The sequence below is a fragment of the Plecotus auritus genome, assembly GCF_963455305.1.
Source record: "Plecotus auritus genome assembly, chromosome: 1".
In the NCBI taxonomy this organism is placed as follows: Eukaryota; Metazoa; Chordata; class Mammalia; order Chiroptera; family Vespertilionidae; genus Plecotus; species Plecotus auritus.
This window is the reverse complement of record NC_137770.1, coordinates 248036154-248053172: the sequence shown is the minus strand read 5'-3', so window position 1 is coordinate 248053172 and position 17019 is coordinate 248036154. Positions and strand designations below refer to the sequence as shown.

The following is a 17019-nucleotide window of genomic DNA, read 5'->3' as shown; positions in this document are numbered from 1 at the left end:
TTGCGACCCGTGGTCCCCACTTTCCGCCCTGCCGGTGACCTCAGTGTGACCTTGAGCAAGTGTCTAAGAGCATGCCAGGGCATTACCCACACTAGACAAGAAGCAGATGTTAGAAAGACGGAAAGAACTAAAACTACCATCATTATTTTTATTTATTTATTTATTTATTTATTTATTATTTATTTATTTTAGAGAGTGGAGGGAGGGGGAGAGGCCAAGAGAGAAACATCCACGAGAGACACATGGATTGGATGCCTGCTCCCCCCCAAGTCTGTGCCCTTGACTGGGATTGAACCCAGGACCCTTCAGTCTGCTCGCCCTCACCCCGTCCACTGCGCCAAACCGGCCAGGGCAAACTGCCATTATTTACACTAAATACGGTTTTCTAAACAGGAGCACCGACAGTAGGTATGGACGTGTGACCAGGAACAGGTTACAACTCGGAGCCAGGGCGGGAGACCCAGGTCTGCACAGCTGGGTGATGACCTTTTCGCCTGGGCAGACACCTGGGAAACGCCGCTCTCCACGCCGGTTCTGCTGTTGTGGGCAGCGGGAACCGCACCAGGTCTCTGACCCCTGGGGTCAGACCAAACCTGGGGTCAGCACCCTCGGCACTTGGGTTCTGGCTGGGAAAGAATTCGGAGCCAAGAGCTACACGGGGGGAGAACATTTATTGGGTAAGTGGCAGAGGCAGAAAAAGTAATTCCTAGAAAAAATGGGCTTAGGAAGCAAGTCATGGAGGCAAAGGAAGGGCCCTGGAGCTTGGGAGTGAGGAAGACGATGGTAACACGCCTGGGGCAGGGAGGGGGAGGGGAGGGAAGGCAGGGTGCTCTGGGGAGGGGAGAGCGCCTGGGTCCTCCGTCCTAAGGGTTCCAGGGTGGAGGTTTTAGGGGAGGCCCCAGGGGGAGATCGGAATAGAGTGTTCAGTGGCCTTCCAGGTGTGGTCTCCCCTGATCCCCTGGTGGCACCTGGAGCTGAACTACAACGTGAGGCCTCGAGGGCGTCTCAAGGAGGAAAGGTCAGGGGGTCCGCCCTCGGGAGGGAGAGGCACCCATGAAGGAAGGCCCACCCTACTGTTGTCCTCTGCTAGGCACCCGGGCTTCCCACCCTGGTGACCTGTACTGGCCCGTGGCCCTCGCTCTGCTCATGTCTGCCTGCCCCACAACGAGCACACGTGCGGTGTTCAGACCTTCACGGGGAAGGTTACAGGCGTCACTGAAGGTATTAGCTGAATACATGGGGAGACCGTGTCAACGGAAGAAACAGTGCAACCGCCCGAGCCAGTGTGGCTCAGTGGATAGAGCGTCGGCCTGTGGACTGGAGGGTCCCAGGTTCGATTCCGGTCAAGGGCACATGCCCGGGTTGTGGGCTCGATCCCCAGTAGGGAGCATGCAGGAGGCAACCAATCAATGATTCTCTCTCATCATTGATGTTTCCATCTCTCTCCCTCTCCCTTCCTCTCTGACATCAGTAAAAATATATTTAGAAAAACAAAAACAAAAAAAAACAGTCCAACCTGGAAAGGATTTTGTGAGTTTATTTGAGCCAAATTATGGACAACTGTCGGGAATCAGGATCTCAGCGTATAGAGACAGTGCTCTGGGAAATGGCGGCTTTGCGCCGTATTTCATGCATTACATCAGAAGAGAAGGCACAGTCCTGGATGGTTTGGCTCGGCCGGTGGTTGGGGGTGGGTGGTTGGGGGACGGGTCTCAGGATAGGTTAGGGAGGTGGGAGGAAGCAGAGGGGGGAGGGAAACTCTGGGGTTGGATGAAAAGTAAAATGATAGACATCTTTTACCTGGGTGGGTAGGTGGGTGCGGGATAGTTAACAGTCGACAATTAACATGATAGCCGTAACAACGAGAGGATTATTGTCTCAGCCCTGGTGCACTGGCAGTGGCCCCGGGAGTCTGGCAAAGGGGGTCACCCCAACACTCCAAAGGAATGTTATCTTAGATGCAGAAGATAATAGACAGGCTCAGTTAGGGTCAAGATTAACTTTCTTGCCGAAACTGGTTTGGCTCAGTGGATAGAGCATCGGCCTGTGGACTGGGGGGTCCCAGGTTCGATTCCGGTCAAGGGCACGTACCTTGGTTGCGGGCACATCCCCAGTGGGAGGTGTGTAGGAGGCAGCTGATTGGTTGTTTCTCTCTCATCAGTGTTTCTAGCTCTCTGTCCCTCTCCCTTCCTCTCTGTAAAATATCAATAAAATACATATATATAAAAAAAGATTAACTTTCTTTTTTTTCTTTTTTTTTAATATATTTTACTGATTTTTTAGAGAGGGAGAGAGAGCCAGAAACATCAATGAAACACCAATCAGCTGCCTCCTGCACACCCCCGACTGGGGATGTGCCCGCAACCAAGGCACATGCCCTTGACCGGAATCGAACCCGGGACCCTTCAGTCCGCAGGCCAACGCTCTATCCACTGAGCCACACCGGTCAGGGCCCAAGACTGGCTTTCATCAGGGAAGATTCTAGCCTAGAACAAGACTGCCTGCCATAAGCCGTCCTAAAGCGTTAATTGCACACCATCCTTTGTGGTTACTGCGGTCTCTGACTTTGAGGGTCACCGCAGGGGCCTCCCCTGAGCTTGTCAGGTTAGCACGAGGCCCCTTTTCATCCAGGACTGCCCCCTCTGTGGACAGGAAGGCAGCACCAGGCGGTGGTTCTCGCCCAACCACCTCCATCTCTCCGCCCGCTTTCTACAGGATCTGTGCTTTCCTGCCGAGCTCTGCGTGCCGCAGGTTCGGGGTGCCGGCCCTCCGTCCCACAGCCGCTTTGCGGAGTTCCTCCTCTTCTGCAGCCTGTCTTCACCTTCTCCGGGGTCTTCACGGAGCAGAAGGCTTTCAGTGTGACAAGGTCCAGTTTCAGTTTTTCCTTTTATGGATTGTGCTCTTGGTGTCAAGCCTACGACCTCTGCCTCACCAAACCCCACCGATCTCCCACAAGCGTTATAGCCTCACACTTTCCATATAAGCCTGGTCACTGCAGGCCCCCTCAGGGCCTCGGTCCCACAGCTCCTCGCCGTGGAGCCTGCTGCGCCCACCAGTGGGCATGCAACTCTATGCATCTTTTTTTTTTTAAATATACTAGAGGCCCAGTGCACGGATTGGTGCACCAGTGGGGTCCCCCGGCCTGGCCTGCGCCCTCTTGCAATCTGGGACCCCTTGGGGGATGTCCGAGAGCTGGTTTCGGCCCGATCCCCGCGGGCCAGGCCGAGGGACCCCACTGGTGCACAAATCCGTGCACTGGGCCTCTAGTATGCATATAAGATCTTCGGTTAATCTCTTCCCGCCGTCCTCCCTCACCTCTTCCCTCTGAGATTCATCAGTCCAGGCATCCTCAAACTACGGCCCGTGGGCCACATGCGGCCCGCCGAGGACATTGATCCGGCCCGCCCGGTGCCGCTGCCTGTCCTGCTTAGCAGCTGACTCGTCCCGGGCCCGTAGTGCGCATAGGAATTTGTTCATAGTATTTTTTTAAACTATAGTCCGGCCCTCCAACGGTCTGAGGGACAGTGAACTGGGCCCCTGTTTAAAAAGTTTGAGGACCCCTGCATCAGTCTATTCCATGTTTCCATGCCTGCGTTGAGTGTCTGCCCCCTGGTGGTCAGTGCAGGTCATAGCTTAGGCTTTTATATATATATAAATAGATTTTTTGTTGATTTTAGAGAAAGGAAGGGAGAGGAAGAGAGATAGAAACATCAATGATGAGATCATTGATCAGCTGCCTCCGGTGCGTCCCCCCTACTGGGAATCGAGCCCGCAACCTGGCATGTGCCCTGACCTGGAATCAAACCATGACCTCCTGGTTCATAGATCAATGCTCAACCTCTGAGCCATGCTGGTGGGGCTCTGTGCATCTTTGCAGTGTGTGTTTTACAAAGTGGCTTACATCCAGGTAAAGCCTGCACATGTGCCGTAGCCGGTGTGGCTCAGTGGATAGAGCATCGGCCTGTGGACCGAAGGGTCCCGGGTTTGATTCTGGTCAAGGGCATGTACCTGGGTTGCGGGCACATACCCAGTAGGGGGTGTGCAGGAGGCAGCTGATCGATGTTTCTCTCTCATCGATGTTTCTAACTCTCTGTCCCTCTCCCTTCCTCTCTGTAAAAAATCAATACAATATATTTTTTAAAAATAAATAAATAAAATAAAGCCTGCACATGAAAAAGCAAACAAAACAGCAATGACAGCCCCTGACCGGTTTGGCTCAGTGGATAGAGCGTCAGCCTGCGGACTGAAGGGTCCCAGGTTCGATTCCAGTCAAGGGCATGTGCCTTGGTTGCAAGCACATCCCCAGTGGGAGGTGTGCAGGAGGCAGCTGATTGGTGTTTCTCTCTCATCGATGTTTCTAACTCTCTGTCCCTCTCCCTTCCTCTCTGTAAAATATCAATACAATATATTTAAAAAAAAAAACAAAAAAACAGCAATGACAGCAAAGGAAATAAAACAAACAAATGCCCCTCGAGATTCTTAAACATAAAACTCATACGCACCCTGATGATCCGAAGATCCACTCCGCACCCCCACCGCCACCGCCACCGCCACGCGCACACGAAGCCAAACCCGGTTCGGGGAGAACAGCTCACACGTTCCCTCGCCGGCCACTGGCAGTTGGCCAAGCATGGTAACGTGACTTCACCCAGCAGGCCTTTCCGAGTTGCCCACGTGGGAGAAATACACACCCTGTCAACCGCATCCCCAGAAGAGCCACCGGCACCTGGGTTGGGGCAGAGGCTGCTGACGCACCCGGGAGGCTCCACACTGCCCTACCCCGGGGACGGGGAGCGACAGGGCATCGGCGACCGGGGGGCGGGGGGGGGGGGGGGGCGGAGAGGCTGAGGGAGGACGGCCGGAGGACAGAACCCAACCAGCGCAGGAAACAACAATGGCTTCGCAGAGGGCGAGAGAGACGGGGAAGCGGGGGGTGTGGGGTGACAACCCTGATAAGCTGACCATGTCCATCTAGACACGGGAAGATAGGAAAATGAATCACCCAGGGGCCGAGATAGCCATCAGCCCGGAATTGTGAAGAATTAATCACGCTGGACAAACTTAATTCAGTTCTGACACTTCCCGGTTCGATGTACAAGAGTCAGGAAGAAAGACAACTCGATCCCAGCTACGGGTATCTGTGACTCCCGCGGAAAGTACTAGATTACGTTAACAGCATGAAAGGCAAGCACAAAAGCCGGAAGATTGATTTCCTTGGGGCTTCAGGGCATTCCAAGAATTTAAATGGGAAGCAAAAGCCAGTAGCCAGGGCAGATTCTTCCAGAACCCCAGTCAGACATCGCGTCCCTGCTCAAGACCGCCCCCGCTGCCCACCTCACTCCGAGGGAAGCCTGAGTCCACACGCACACACGCACACACGCACACACGCACACACACGGCAGCACGGGCGCTGACCTCTCACCCACCTGCCCCCGCCAGCCCACACTCCCCCCCCCCTCTGCGGACCAGTTCGTCCTCCCCAGGCGTCCCAGTCTCCCCCAGGTCCAGATCCTCACGCTGCGATGGGCTCTCCTGGGTCAGGAGCTCCTCACCTGGAGACCCTGAGCCAGAGGGTCCACCCGGGCACACACCCAACACGCCAGGGACCTGGTGCAGACCCCCTGCTCGAGCAGGTGGGCGGGGAGGGGACACAGGAGTACCTGTCAGAGTCCCTGGGTCAGGGCAGGGACCCTGTGCCCCGGCCCTGCGTTCAGGAGCCTTTTCCTCTCAGCCCGCATGGATCCGAATACCTCACTTCATCCTGCCGGTCCCTCGGTCCACACCCCCTTCGGTCCACACCGGCAGGGTTTCTGCCAATGGAATTCCTCCAAAAGCTTCCGAGTTTCCTGTGAATCTTACTGGGGATCCTTTGACCAAAGCCACACGGATCGGTCTCCTCAAAGCAAGCCCTGTCGGTCCCGGGCTCCTGCTGGGGGTCAGGTCTCCGTCCCAGACTCCTGCAGAGGGAGGTGGGAGGGGGGCCAGGTCTCAGGTTCCCCGGAAGCTTCGTCCGGCCAGAACCTCGGCCACAGACCACGTCTCTGATCATGCTCCCACCTCGGCTGGGCTCCGAGGCACTTTCTAAAGCATCGGCCTCCACCTTCAGAGTCACTGCCCATCAGCCAGCACCGGCTCTCCTGCTGCCCGCCCCCCGGGCCCACACCCGGCCTCCCACACCCGGTGAGCTGCTGCTGGCACCAGGGACCCGCTGCCAGGGTGAGTGCTCTCCCCCAGCCGCTGTCCCTGCTGCAATGCTGCCATCAGGCATCTCCCGACCACCCTGTGGGAAACGGCAACGTTCCACCACCCAGTCACCCCACCCGCCACTCCCTTACCCTCTAACCTGACACTATCTCTCTGCCCATCGAGGCGAGTGCAGACTTTGGGGCACCGTTTCCGCACGTCCCCCATGCCTCTGTTGGTGCCTGACCCGGTACAGGCTCAGCCAGTGTGGAACGGACAGCGCTGCCCCCCCTCCCCCCGAAGTGAGTGGGGCATCACGTCCGGGGTGTGCTTGGGCGCGTGGCCGTGGCCGTGGCGGGCAGCAGGGACTAGGGCAGAGCAGCCAGGTCGTGTGGCTGTGGAGGGCGGCGGCGGGGCAGCCCCTCGGGAGGGACAGGGCAGGGCCGCCACCTCGCCCGCTGCCGAAGGTCCCTGGCGCCTAGGTCCTAGGCAACGCTGGCTCCCGTGGATGTGTCTGCCTCCAGCTCTAAACCCATCATGGATGCTGGTCCTCCTGGGGGTGGGGGGCATGTGACAGCCTGGGCACAAGCCTGTCAGCTCGTGCTGTCCGCCCCAGGCCACGCGGAGAGGACAGCACGAGGATCCGCCGCAGCAGTGGGCCCATCTGGCAATCAGTTAATCAGTCAGTCAGTCAAAGGCTCTTTATTCTGCGATCTCATTCCACACAAAAGCAATAAAAACTTCAGTCGTGACGAGAAGTTTACAATTGAATGTTTGAAAGAAAATCTGTATACATTATCATTTACAGCAATTTTACATGGTACGTTAACTGTAAAAAAGGTTCCTTCTAAGCCCTTTGCTGCCGTAACTCTTGGAGCACTGCCAACCTGGCACTATTTACAACACCCACTCGCCTGCGCCTTGCGTGACCCGAGGCTTTACGATGACCGGTCAGGGCTCTGCGTGCGGGAAGGCCACCTGACATACTGACAAAAGGCCAAAACTAAGTTTCCACGGACCTTCAAGGGCCCGATGGGGAGAACCCTCAGATACCAGTCCAGGGCGCGGACAGGAGACCGGTCCCTAAACACGGTGACACCCACACCGCCACCCACAAGCGGCGACTTGGCACCCGAGTTCGGTGGAAACGGTTCAGTGTGCTTGCTGGGTGGACTTGGGGATGGTGGGGACCAAGCCGTTAAGTCTGTCGTAAGATTGCTTCAAGTCCAATTACCATCGAATTTAATTGCATTTAGGACTTAAAACATGCAAAATGCACTCGCTATACATAAAATTGTTTAAGAAAATAAGGCAAGAGTAACAATTCACCGGTGATAACTATTAACAGGAGCCCCCGGGGCAAACGCGCGATGCGAGCTCGCTGGGCCTCACCGCCGGCAGAGGCACCCGCTCTGCGACCGCGGGCAGGCTAGCTCATGGCCGCGAAGTCTTTCAAGGGCTCCGTTAAACACGCTTCCAAGTCAAACTCGTCCTCCGCGGGGCAGTCCAGGTGCCTCACCTTGGTGGGGGTGCCCGAGTACATATCCTGGGGGACAGAAGCACAGGTCACGCGGGACTTGCGACCGGTGAGCGAACCCCACCGAGCGCAGCTCTCCCCGGAGCAGGGGAGCTCTCCCCGGAGCAGGGGAGCTGTGCGGGCACTAGCTGCGCCCTCGCCGCCTCGCGCAGCGGTCGCACCGGACACCGCGCAAACTCAGAGCGCAGGGAGGGCTGCCTCGGTCCCAGCTCGGGCAAGGACAGCCCCGGCCCACGCCCCGCTCACCCCGAAGGGAGGGAGCCACTCCCCACTCCGGGTGCAGGGGACAGGCGCCGTGAGTCAGGAGTGAGTGTGAGTGTGTGCCTGGCTCTCAGCGCGGAGTGAGTGATGCGTTTAACACAGGTCTGGCTGCTTTAACGAACAGGTTTTGCTTTTTTGTGTTTCATTTAAAATAGCCGGTGTGGACCAGTGGCTGGAGCTTCCGCCTGCAGACAGCAGGCTCCCAGCCCGCAGGGGCCTGTGCGGGACGGAGGCACCCAACTGAGGTCTCTCATGTTCATGCTTCTCCCTCCCTTCCTTCCTCCCACTCACTCTAGAAACCAATGAAAAAAACATCCCTGGGTGAGGACTTAAAAAAATAAATTAAAAAAAAATTGGCCCGGCCACCATGGCTCAGTGGTTGAGCATCGACCTATGAACCAGGAGGTCATGGTTCAATTTCCAGTCAGAGCACAGGCCCAGGTTGCGGGCTCGATCCCCAGTAGGGGGCGTGCAGGAGGCAGCTGATCCAGGATTCTCTTTCATCATCAATGTTTCTCTCCAACATCCTCTCTGAAATAAATAAAAAAATATTTTTAAAGAACTTCCCTTTAAAGTATAATTGAAGGGTCATGTGTTCAAATGAATTAAAATTGTTAAGAGTTTACAATGTAGGGGGTTTAAACCGTTTGAAGCCTAATGTTTATTCCAACTAAACCCAAAATTTTAAATGCATGTTTTTAAAACAGCCATCACGGGTGGAAAGGCAGGTCAAGTGGAAGCGTGGCCACGTACACGTGTCCCCTGATGAAATTGTGACTCAGAAAAGACCTGCAGCGAGAGCAGCACTGGGGCAGCCGAGAGGCCTGCACACGGCCTGGACCAGGGGGCAGGCTGCGCAGCCCCGTGTCCTGAGCAGCCCGTGTCCTGAGCAGCCCCGTGTCCTGAGCAGTCCGTGTCCTGAGCAGCCCCGTGTCCTGAGCAGCCCCGTGTCCTGAGCAGCCCGTGTCCTGAGCAGCCCGTGTCCTGAGCAGCCCCGTGTCCTGAGCAGCCCCGTGTCCTGAGCAGTCCGTGTCCTGAGCAGCCCGTGTCCTGAGCAGTCCGTGTCCTGAGCAGCCCCGTGTCCTGAGCAGCCCCGTGTCCTGAGCAGCCCCGTGTCCTGAGCAGCCCGTGTCCTGAGCAGCCCTGCCCTGCAGCACAGGCTGGCCGTCCGGTGCTCGTCGCACTAAGTCCGCCGTCTCAGAGCCACCCCTCCCTGTGCCCGTCTCCGCCAGGACCCCTGCCCTCGTCTCCACGGTCTGGCTCCCGCACGCGCCTGCATCTTCCCTCCCAGGCCCCCGGGCCCCAGGCCTGCGCCTCTCCGAACTGAGACTGTCAGCGGCACGTTCACAACTCGTCCAGAACCCGACCTGGGACGCGGCTCCTCTGCAGCCACACTGGGAAGGACACCGCCTGCGAGACCTTGGCCCTCGGGGTCGCCCTGCCGTGCCCGGCCCCGCTCTCCCCGGACAATCCCCATGGCGTCCTCAGAAACCACCTCCAGCGGTGGTTCCTCACCGTGGGAGCCCCTGCCCTTCCTCGGCCGCTGGGCCTCAGCGCGCCGGGAGGGCAGGGACCCGCTCACAGGGTGGCAGGGAAGGAGGCAGCAAGGGCAACCCCAGGTCACAGGCTTCCCAACTGGCAGGACCCAGTACAGGGTGACCTCACGGAAGCATGCCTGTTCCACACCAAACACGTATGTGTCCCGGTTTCCACCCTGTTCTCACGGGCACTCGGCGGGACATCCCCGTGAGAAGGGCGGGGCGGCCTCCTTCCGGAGGTGACAGGGACCTGTCGTTGTGGGCGGCTGGCACGGATTTGCTCGGGCACAGGCGGAAAGTCTGCACGAGCCCTGGCCGGGCAGCTCAGGTGCCCGGAGCGTCGTCCCGATACATCAAGGTTGCAGGTTTGATCCCGTCAAGACATTCAACAATCAACCAACAAAAGCGCAAGTGAAACAGAAAAATTGCTGTTCCTCTCTCCCCTTCCTTTCTCTCTAAAATCAATTTAAAAAGTCCCACCGGTAACCATGGAATCGGGTATTGGGAGTTTCCTTCCATGGCTTTTCATCTTGGGAGTTTTCTTCCTCAAAAATGTGGGATTTTTAAAACTGGCAAACGTGGGGGATCCAGGCACGAGGCACTGCGCCCGTAACAGTTCCGGCCCCCGGCCCACAGCCCCCGGCCCCCGGCCCACACGCGCAGCCTGCCTGAGCGCGGGCAGCCGGCCACTGCAGAGGCCAGAGCAGCGGGAAAGGCCTTACTTTCCAGTGGGGACGGGACTGGTCGATTGAACCAAAAACCTGACCTGCAGCCGCTACCTAGGAATGCCCTCGGATCGTCTGCTGGTTATCAGGGAAAGGGGAGGGCGAGGCGCCCCCTAGACGTCAGAACCGAACCTCAGTTTACAAAGGGGACCCGTGGTCAGCGCGTCACCCGAGCCCCCCGCCGAGACAAACCGGGAAGCTGCTTACGAAGCTGTCATCCTGGGAGCTGGCCTGGCACTCGGAGCTGCTTTCCGTGGAGTCAGTCTCCATCTCCCCGAGGTCCACGGGGTGTCTGTGGAGTCAAACAGACAGCGGTCACCGCTTAACAAAGCCAGGAGGCCCGAGACGCAGGAAGTCTCCACGTCTGTTCGCTAAAATCAAACATCATCCCCGCCACGCTGCCCTGAGAACCGCTTTCAGGGACCCCGTGTGCCGCTGAGCCAGTCAGAGGTGCAACCCCGGCGAGCTAGGCACACCCCAGCCCCGTGCAAGGACGAAGAGGCCCGACCTGGGGCGGGGCAGTGACCACGGGCAGACCAGACGACGCCCCATCACTCGCTTCCTACTCGTAAAGAGAACGGGACAACACTACCGCTAGAAAAAACCTGTGTGACGCCTGAGGCCACATGCACAGCTCGTGAGAAACCGTCTCAAACACGGCAGTTCCTAGCGAAGTCCCCAGCACACGGGGCATCGGCACCCGCCCGAGCGGTGGGGGGCGCGCAGGCCTCTCCGCTCCCAGACCACGGTCAGGCCGGAGCTCCCCCCAACCAAGCAGCTTAACCAACCGGGAAAGGAAAACCCTTTCGGAGTTAAAAAAAAAAAAAAAAAAAAAAGACCTACTTTCACAGTTTTAAATAAATTACCCAGATAATTTTTAGAATATCTTAAAAACAAATGAAACCCCACCTATTTCCAGGTTTTCTAAACTCGATTTTTCTAGCTACAAAACGTAAATTCAACCCAGGAAGCAGACTCCACCCCCGAGCCCGCCCCCCAGCTTTAAGCTGTGCGGATGGAAGGGGACATGAAGGGGACAGCTGGCTGCCATGACGACCTCCGGCCTCGCAGGTGACAGAGCTGTTCAGTCGGGCACGAGCGAGCGGCAGCAATAGAGAACAAGGAGGCAACGCGACCTACATTTCCTGCAAATCACATCCTTCTTCGGTTGGAGGGTCCCAAAAATGCAGGGCCACCTTCCAGAGCTTGATCTGCTGGTCCCACGAGCGCCGGCTGTACTTCTTGAACTTGTTGGGGGTCTTGGGGTGAATCCCGGGCTGGCGAAGGTGCCTGCGGGGAGGGACAGGGTCCTGGCACTCGGCACTCAGGCTTGCACGACGCTAAGGTTAGGACTGTTAGGAATTACAGACCCACTATCTACTGCAGCACAAGAGTGGCTGTACCACCACCACCACCTCCACCTCTGCTGTTCCTCCCCCCACAACCTACGCCCCGAAAGTGCGCCCGAATCCTAGTCCTGGGGGCGCGTGTCCAGAGCACGCCCACGGAGCAGGGAGCGGGCTGCCCGGCCCGCAGCACTGCTCCGTGTTCTCAGAAGACCTTTCCCACCGTTCTGAGCGACTTGGCGTGCTGAGACTGCGGCGGGTCTTGAGAACTGAGATGTTCACCACGTTCTGATGGCAAATACGTGACTTTAAACCCCCTCCTTGGTCACCAGCCCTGCTCTGTTTGCAGAAGCAGGTGGCTCTGCAGTGCCTACCTCGGGACCTCTCGAATGTAGCGGTCGTAGGCCATGGTGTTCTTCCCGTAGTTGATCTGCTTCTGCCTCCTCATCAGGACACTCTCGTCCGTCTCCAGGTCGGCGGGCGCTGCGCACGGCGCCTTGGAGTCACAGCTGGAGAGAAGGACGTTACCCCCTGAACAAGCCTCGCCACTCCATCACCGCGCAGACAGCGCAGACGCACAGGACGAGGCCTGTCCTTGGGCTTCCCACCCCATGCGCCCCAGAGCCTCTGCCCCGCGGGAATAAGCACATCACAGACAGCACATCCCCCACGCGGTGGTGAAGACGGCTGCTCGCTCGCTCCTTCGCAGCCAATCGCAGGTCAGCTCAGTCAGGAAAGAAAGGGGAAGGGCGTGTACCTTCCCGGCGGGGACTTCCTTTCTCTCCCGCAGTCGTGGATGAGGAGCTTCCTCTTGTATCTGGAGAGAAGCATTGGGTCTTAAAAAGGCATGAAATCAACCGACACCTGAAGCCTGCGGAGGTGCGGTCCGTGGGGGGAGCGGGCGGAGAGGCGTCTCTATCACTGCTTCCCCGGTCCCTCTCTAAGATAAAGGTTGTGGTAAGTCATGTAAGATCACGTAAGTCAGGGCTGGGGAACGTGGCCCACAGGCTGCATAGGACCCTGAAGTCAGCTGGTCTGGCCCTGCCCAGGCAACAGGAGTGAGTTAATGAAATGTCTGACCGAATAGAGCAGGCTAGTTCTAAGCTGATGATGTCGTCTGGCCGCGAGTGATGTCATCAATACCCACATGGCCCTTGGCAGGAAAAGGCTCCGCCCGAGAGAAGGCGCTTGCAGCTGCCGCTGAGGCCCCTGCAGCCGGCCTCAAGGCCTCGGCCCAGAACACAAGCTCGAGGCCAAACAGACGCGAACAGTTTCAGATTGAGTAGCGAGATCCAAGCCATAGAGACCCACACCCCCAAACCCTGTGGCTAAGAAAGGTTGGAGTAAGAAGCTCTTCTCTCTACACCACCTTCCCCGCTGGCGGGACCCGTGTGCCTGCGGGCCCTCCTTCCCTGCCTTCTCGGACTTGGGAAGAGGCTGCGCAGCCCCTCCTGCTGCTCGCGGCTCCCGAGGCAGGAGCCAGGCAGGCCGTCACGGGGGCCAAGCCCGGGCAGCGCCACAGCAGCACCTGGCACAGAGGGCGACCACAGGGTGGCCCCCAACAGAGCAGGACCACGTTCAGCGACAGGCCTGTGAGGCCGAGGAGCAAAAAGGGGACCCTGCCCAGCATGCAGACGGTCCCCGCGAGGGTGGCGCCTGGGCACGCAGGCACGCTGTGAGCCTGGGAGCAGAGCAAGGCGACGCACCAATCAAGTCAGCCAGCCTCAGGCCACAGCTGACAAACCAAACAGGTCACTCAAAACACCGGGCCCACCCATCAACGCCCCACACACTTTCATGCCCCCTTGAATGGACACAATCACCGCCCCACCCCCGCCCCACTGCCCTTCCTACGAGGCAGCTGCAATCCACAGCCCTCCCCTGCTGGCACCAGGGCCACGGCCCTCCTGGGTCGACACACGTCAACACCCAGGAGCCGGTTTAACTCCGAGGCACTCAGTGGGTCAGATGGCAAAGAGGAGGCCCCCGGACACTAGTGAGCGTGTGAGCGAGGGAGAAGCAGTGGTTCCGGCGGCGCCCTCTGAACCGTCATGAGTCCCGGAAGAGGACGTGGCTTGGAGTTTGGGAGAACTGGGACGTACAACAATTTGGGGTACAGCTGTAAGGGGTTCAGACTCCAAGTCAGGGGCCCTCCCTGAGCTCTGGCCATTCTGAGCCAGGTGTCAGCCAAGAGCGCCCCTCCTGCCTGGGGCTGGGTGGGGCAGGCCGGGCACTGGCCCTCTGTAGTCAGCGGAGGTCGGGGGACAGCCACTAAGACAGGGACCTCCCCTCTCAGCGAGGAGTCCCTGCCGGCAGCCCTGGCACATTTGTACCAAGTTCCCAGCAGCTGCTCACCCGCTGGTCAGAGACCGTGGCCCTAACACGCACCCGTTTCAAACCCGTCACTACGACACCACAGGTGGCACTGCACAGTGGCCTGGAGCACGTACCTTGCAATTTCTTTGTTCACCCTGGTCCTCATTTCATCCTCCTCCACGGCGCTGGCCCAGTCCGCACACCGAGGCCGGGGCTTCGGGGCCTCGGGGGTGGTGAAGCTGCAGGAAGATGGACGTGCACGTGTGAACGGCGACCCTTGCCAACGGGACACAGGGAACGGCCAGGTGTCCGTGGAGCCCCAAGGGAAGGGCTTCTGGGAATCTGCCCGAAATGCACTCGCTCCCGGGCCTGGGCCATTCGCTGAGTAGCGGCCAGCACCATGAGCTCCTTAGTAAACAGGGGCTCCGATTTACTTTGACGGGCACACAATTAATGGTGCAGACTACGACACTTAACTGAAGCGGTGGAGGGGATAAGAATAGACACTGACGCCCTTGCTGTACTGGGACCTGTCCACTGGAGAGGCACCCCTGGAGCCGGGGTCTAAGAGCGCAGCGCTATCGAGAACTCAAGGAAACCTTTAGTCCAGACCAGGCGATATGGAGCCCTAAGGCCTGATGCCAAGAGTTCTGGCGGCCAGAGTTGCTGGTCTTCAGAGATTAGATGGAAAGTTACGTTCTTACATTCCCTCCCCAATTTCCTGTCGGTGTGTCAAAACTAGGCTAAGCAGTAAGTGCTCCTGTATATTCCAGATGCCAACCAATGACACGCTTTGGAAATGCAGTAACAAATGGTTATCCCTTCACCTTATGGTCAAACTGGATTTCCAGAAGTTAGTTAATTTCCAGAGTCTAAAAATGGTCCCAGTGCAAGGAATCAGATTAATGAACCAAAAGTTAAGCTGAATGAGTAACCGAGCCGACAGGACTGACCCCGACCCCCACAAGCCTAGCAAGCTGTGCAGGCCGGTCTGCGCCCCAGCAGGCTCACACAGGCCCCCCTGCTGCGTCCCGTGGGGGTGGGCCAGCGGAGAATCCCTCTCTGGGTCTCCACCCCCTTCTTGGACTAGGCAGGTTCTAGTCAGCCTCCTGCCCACCCTAGGACAAGAGCACCTTGGGGGAAAGCGCCCCAAAGGAATCGAGGCCTGTGCTACACACTCAGCCCCGCTGCCCAAAGGGGCCACCTCCGCACCAGGTGCCCCACCGCGGCTGGGGGAGGAGAGCGCTGTGCGCAGCGGAGCAGCGGAGGGCCTGGACGGGGCACCCTGCAACGCTGGAGGGGTAAGGCGCCCTGCGGCTGCTGGTGAGCTAGAGGGGCACCCGTGGGGACACAGCGCCCTGCATCTCCCGCTGAACGGGGCCCCCTGGAGGTTTGAGAGCTGGGAGCTGACCTCGGTGGTGCCGTTTGGTCCCGTCTTTACATCCAGCCCCAGGCTGCCGGGACCCCCTCCGACACTCACTCCTCCCCGTCTCCTCCAGTCACAGCTCTCCTAGTCGTCCACGCGTGCTAATGCCTCTCCTCTCCTCTGCGCCCAAAGGGAGGGGCGTCCGCGACTCAGATCCCACTGCTAAGCCTGGCCCCTGACGCCTGCCCCAGGCCGGGGGTCTCCCCATCCTCTCCATCTTGGCAAAGAACTGAGGGGTTCAGCCCTGAAACCCTGAGGGGGACTCGATGCCTCTCTGCACCCAACTCATCCGCAGGTAGTGGGAGTCCCGCCCGGAACCCCTCTGCTCCATCTCCCGGCACCCACTCTCCCTGCGCTTAGCGCAGCCGTCCCACGGGACCAATGCGCCCCACGCGGGGCCTCCACACCCGGACCCACAGGGACGGCCTCCAGGCTCATCGCAGTCACCCCCAGGCCTTCCCGACGGGGGCTCTCAACAGCTCGCTGCCTCGCCACCCCCGGCCCATTGCGGCCAGGCCTCGCCTCCGAGCGCCCGTCTCACTGGCGATCCGACCAGGGCGCAGGCAACAGAAGCGGGACCTGGCCCGGCGCGGCCCTGGCTCCCAGCACGCGGCCAGCCGAGAGGACAGGAGGTCCCCGACGGGCGGAGGGTCTGGACTTGCCCCCTCACCCCGACCGACGGCGCGCCCCGACTTCTGGGCCGGGCCCTACATGGGTGACTGACCCAGCTGCATCGGAGTCTGAGGAGCCCGTGGGGGCCCCGCGCTGGCCGGGAACACGCCGGGGCGGCGGCGGGGCTGACACGGATCGCTGGGGCCCCTCCCGGGACCCACCCGGCAGACTAACCTGCGGGCGCCCGCCCCAGCCCGCCCGCGTCCCGCCCCCGCGCGCAGGGCCCACCTGTCGGGTCTGCGGTAGTCAGCCGGCTTCGCGGGGCCCTCAGCGTCCTCCGCCGCCCGGTGCTGGCCGTCGGCTCTGCGCTTGCGCCCCAGGCTCCATCTCGCGGGGGGCGGCGGGCTGTGAGCGAGAGACCGCGTCAAGGCGGGCGAGCCGGGCCGCGACTCCCGCCGTCCGCACCCTCGCCTCGCACCCCCGCCCGGCCTCACCTGGCGTCGCGGTCGCGGCGGCTCCGGTACGACGGGGGGGTTCGCGGGCTGCAGGCCATGGCGAGGCGACGACAACCGAGGCGTCCTGTCCCGCGGCGCAGACCCACGGCGCGCCCCGCCCCCAACCGCCTTTATCCGCCCCGCGCGCCCCGCCCCTCCCCGCGCCGTCCCGCCGGCGGGCGAGACCATCGGGCCGCGGGGGGAGCCCGCTCGGACGCGCGCCGCGCAGGCGATCCAGGACCGCGGGAGCCGCCAGACCGCCGCTCGGACGCCGCGGGCTGCGGACGGGGCGACGCCGCGGGGCCCGAGGAGCGCGCCCCAGAACAGGTCCCCCCGCGCGCAGGTGCGCGGGCCCTCGGCGCTGATTGGACGCGCCTTCGCGGGCGGGGGAGGGGCGCTGGCGGGAGATTCGGGCGCGCGGCGCGCGCAGGGAACCAGGGCTCGGCCCTCCCATTGGTCCCCGCCTGGGCGGGGCCGGCTGCGATTGGCCGCGAGCCGGCCACCTTCTCCGCGCTGGCGGGAACGGGAACCCGGAAGTGGCGGCAGCGGCGCACAGCCTGTTGTCTCCCGTCGTCGATCTG

At 60.0% G+C, this 17019-nt stretch overlaps 1 protein-coding gene across 1 annotated transcript; it reads right to left on the bottom strand.

Moving 5' to 3' along the window:
- Positions 1–6869: 6869 nt before the first annotated feature.
- SLBP (stem-loop histone mRNA binding protein) lies at positions 6870–16638 on the bottom strand. Its single transcript, XM_080667511.1, has 8 exons — positions 16439–16638; positions 16233–16349; positions 14041–14145; positions 12348–12407; positions 11965–12099; positions 11385–11534; positions 10452–10536; positions 6870–7729 (listed from the first exon to the last, which is right to left on the bottom strand). Exons 1-8 carry the CDS (start codon positions 16495–16497, stop codon positions 7613–7615), a joined length of 828 nt encoding a protein of 275 aa, XP_080523637.1. The 5' UTR covers positions 16498–16638; the 3' UTR covers positions 6870–7612.
- Between the last annotated feature and the right edge of the window lie 381 nt (positions 16639–17019).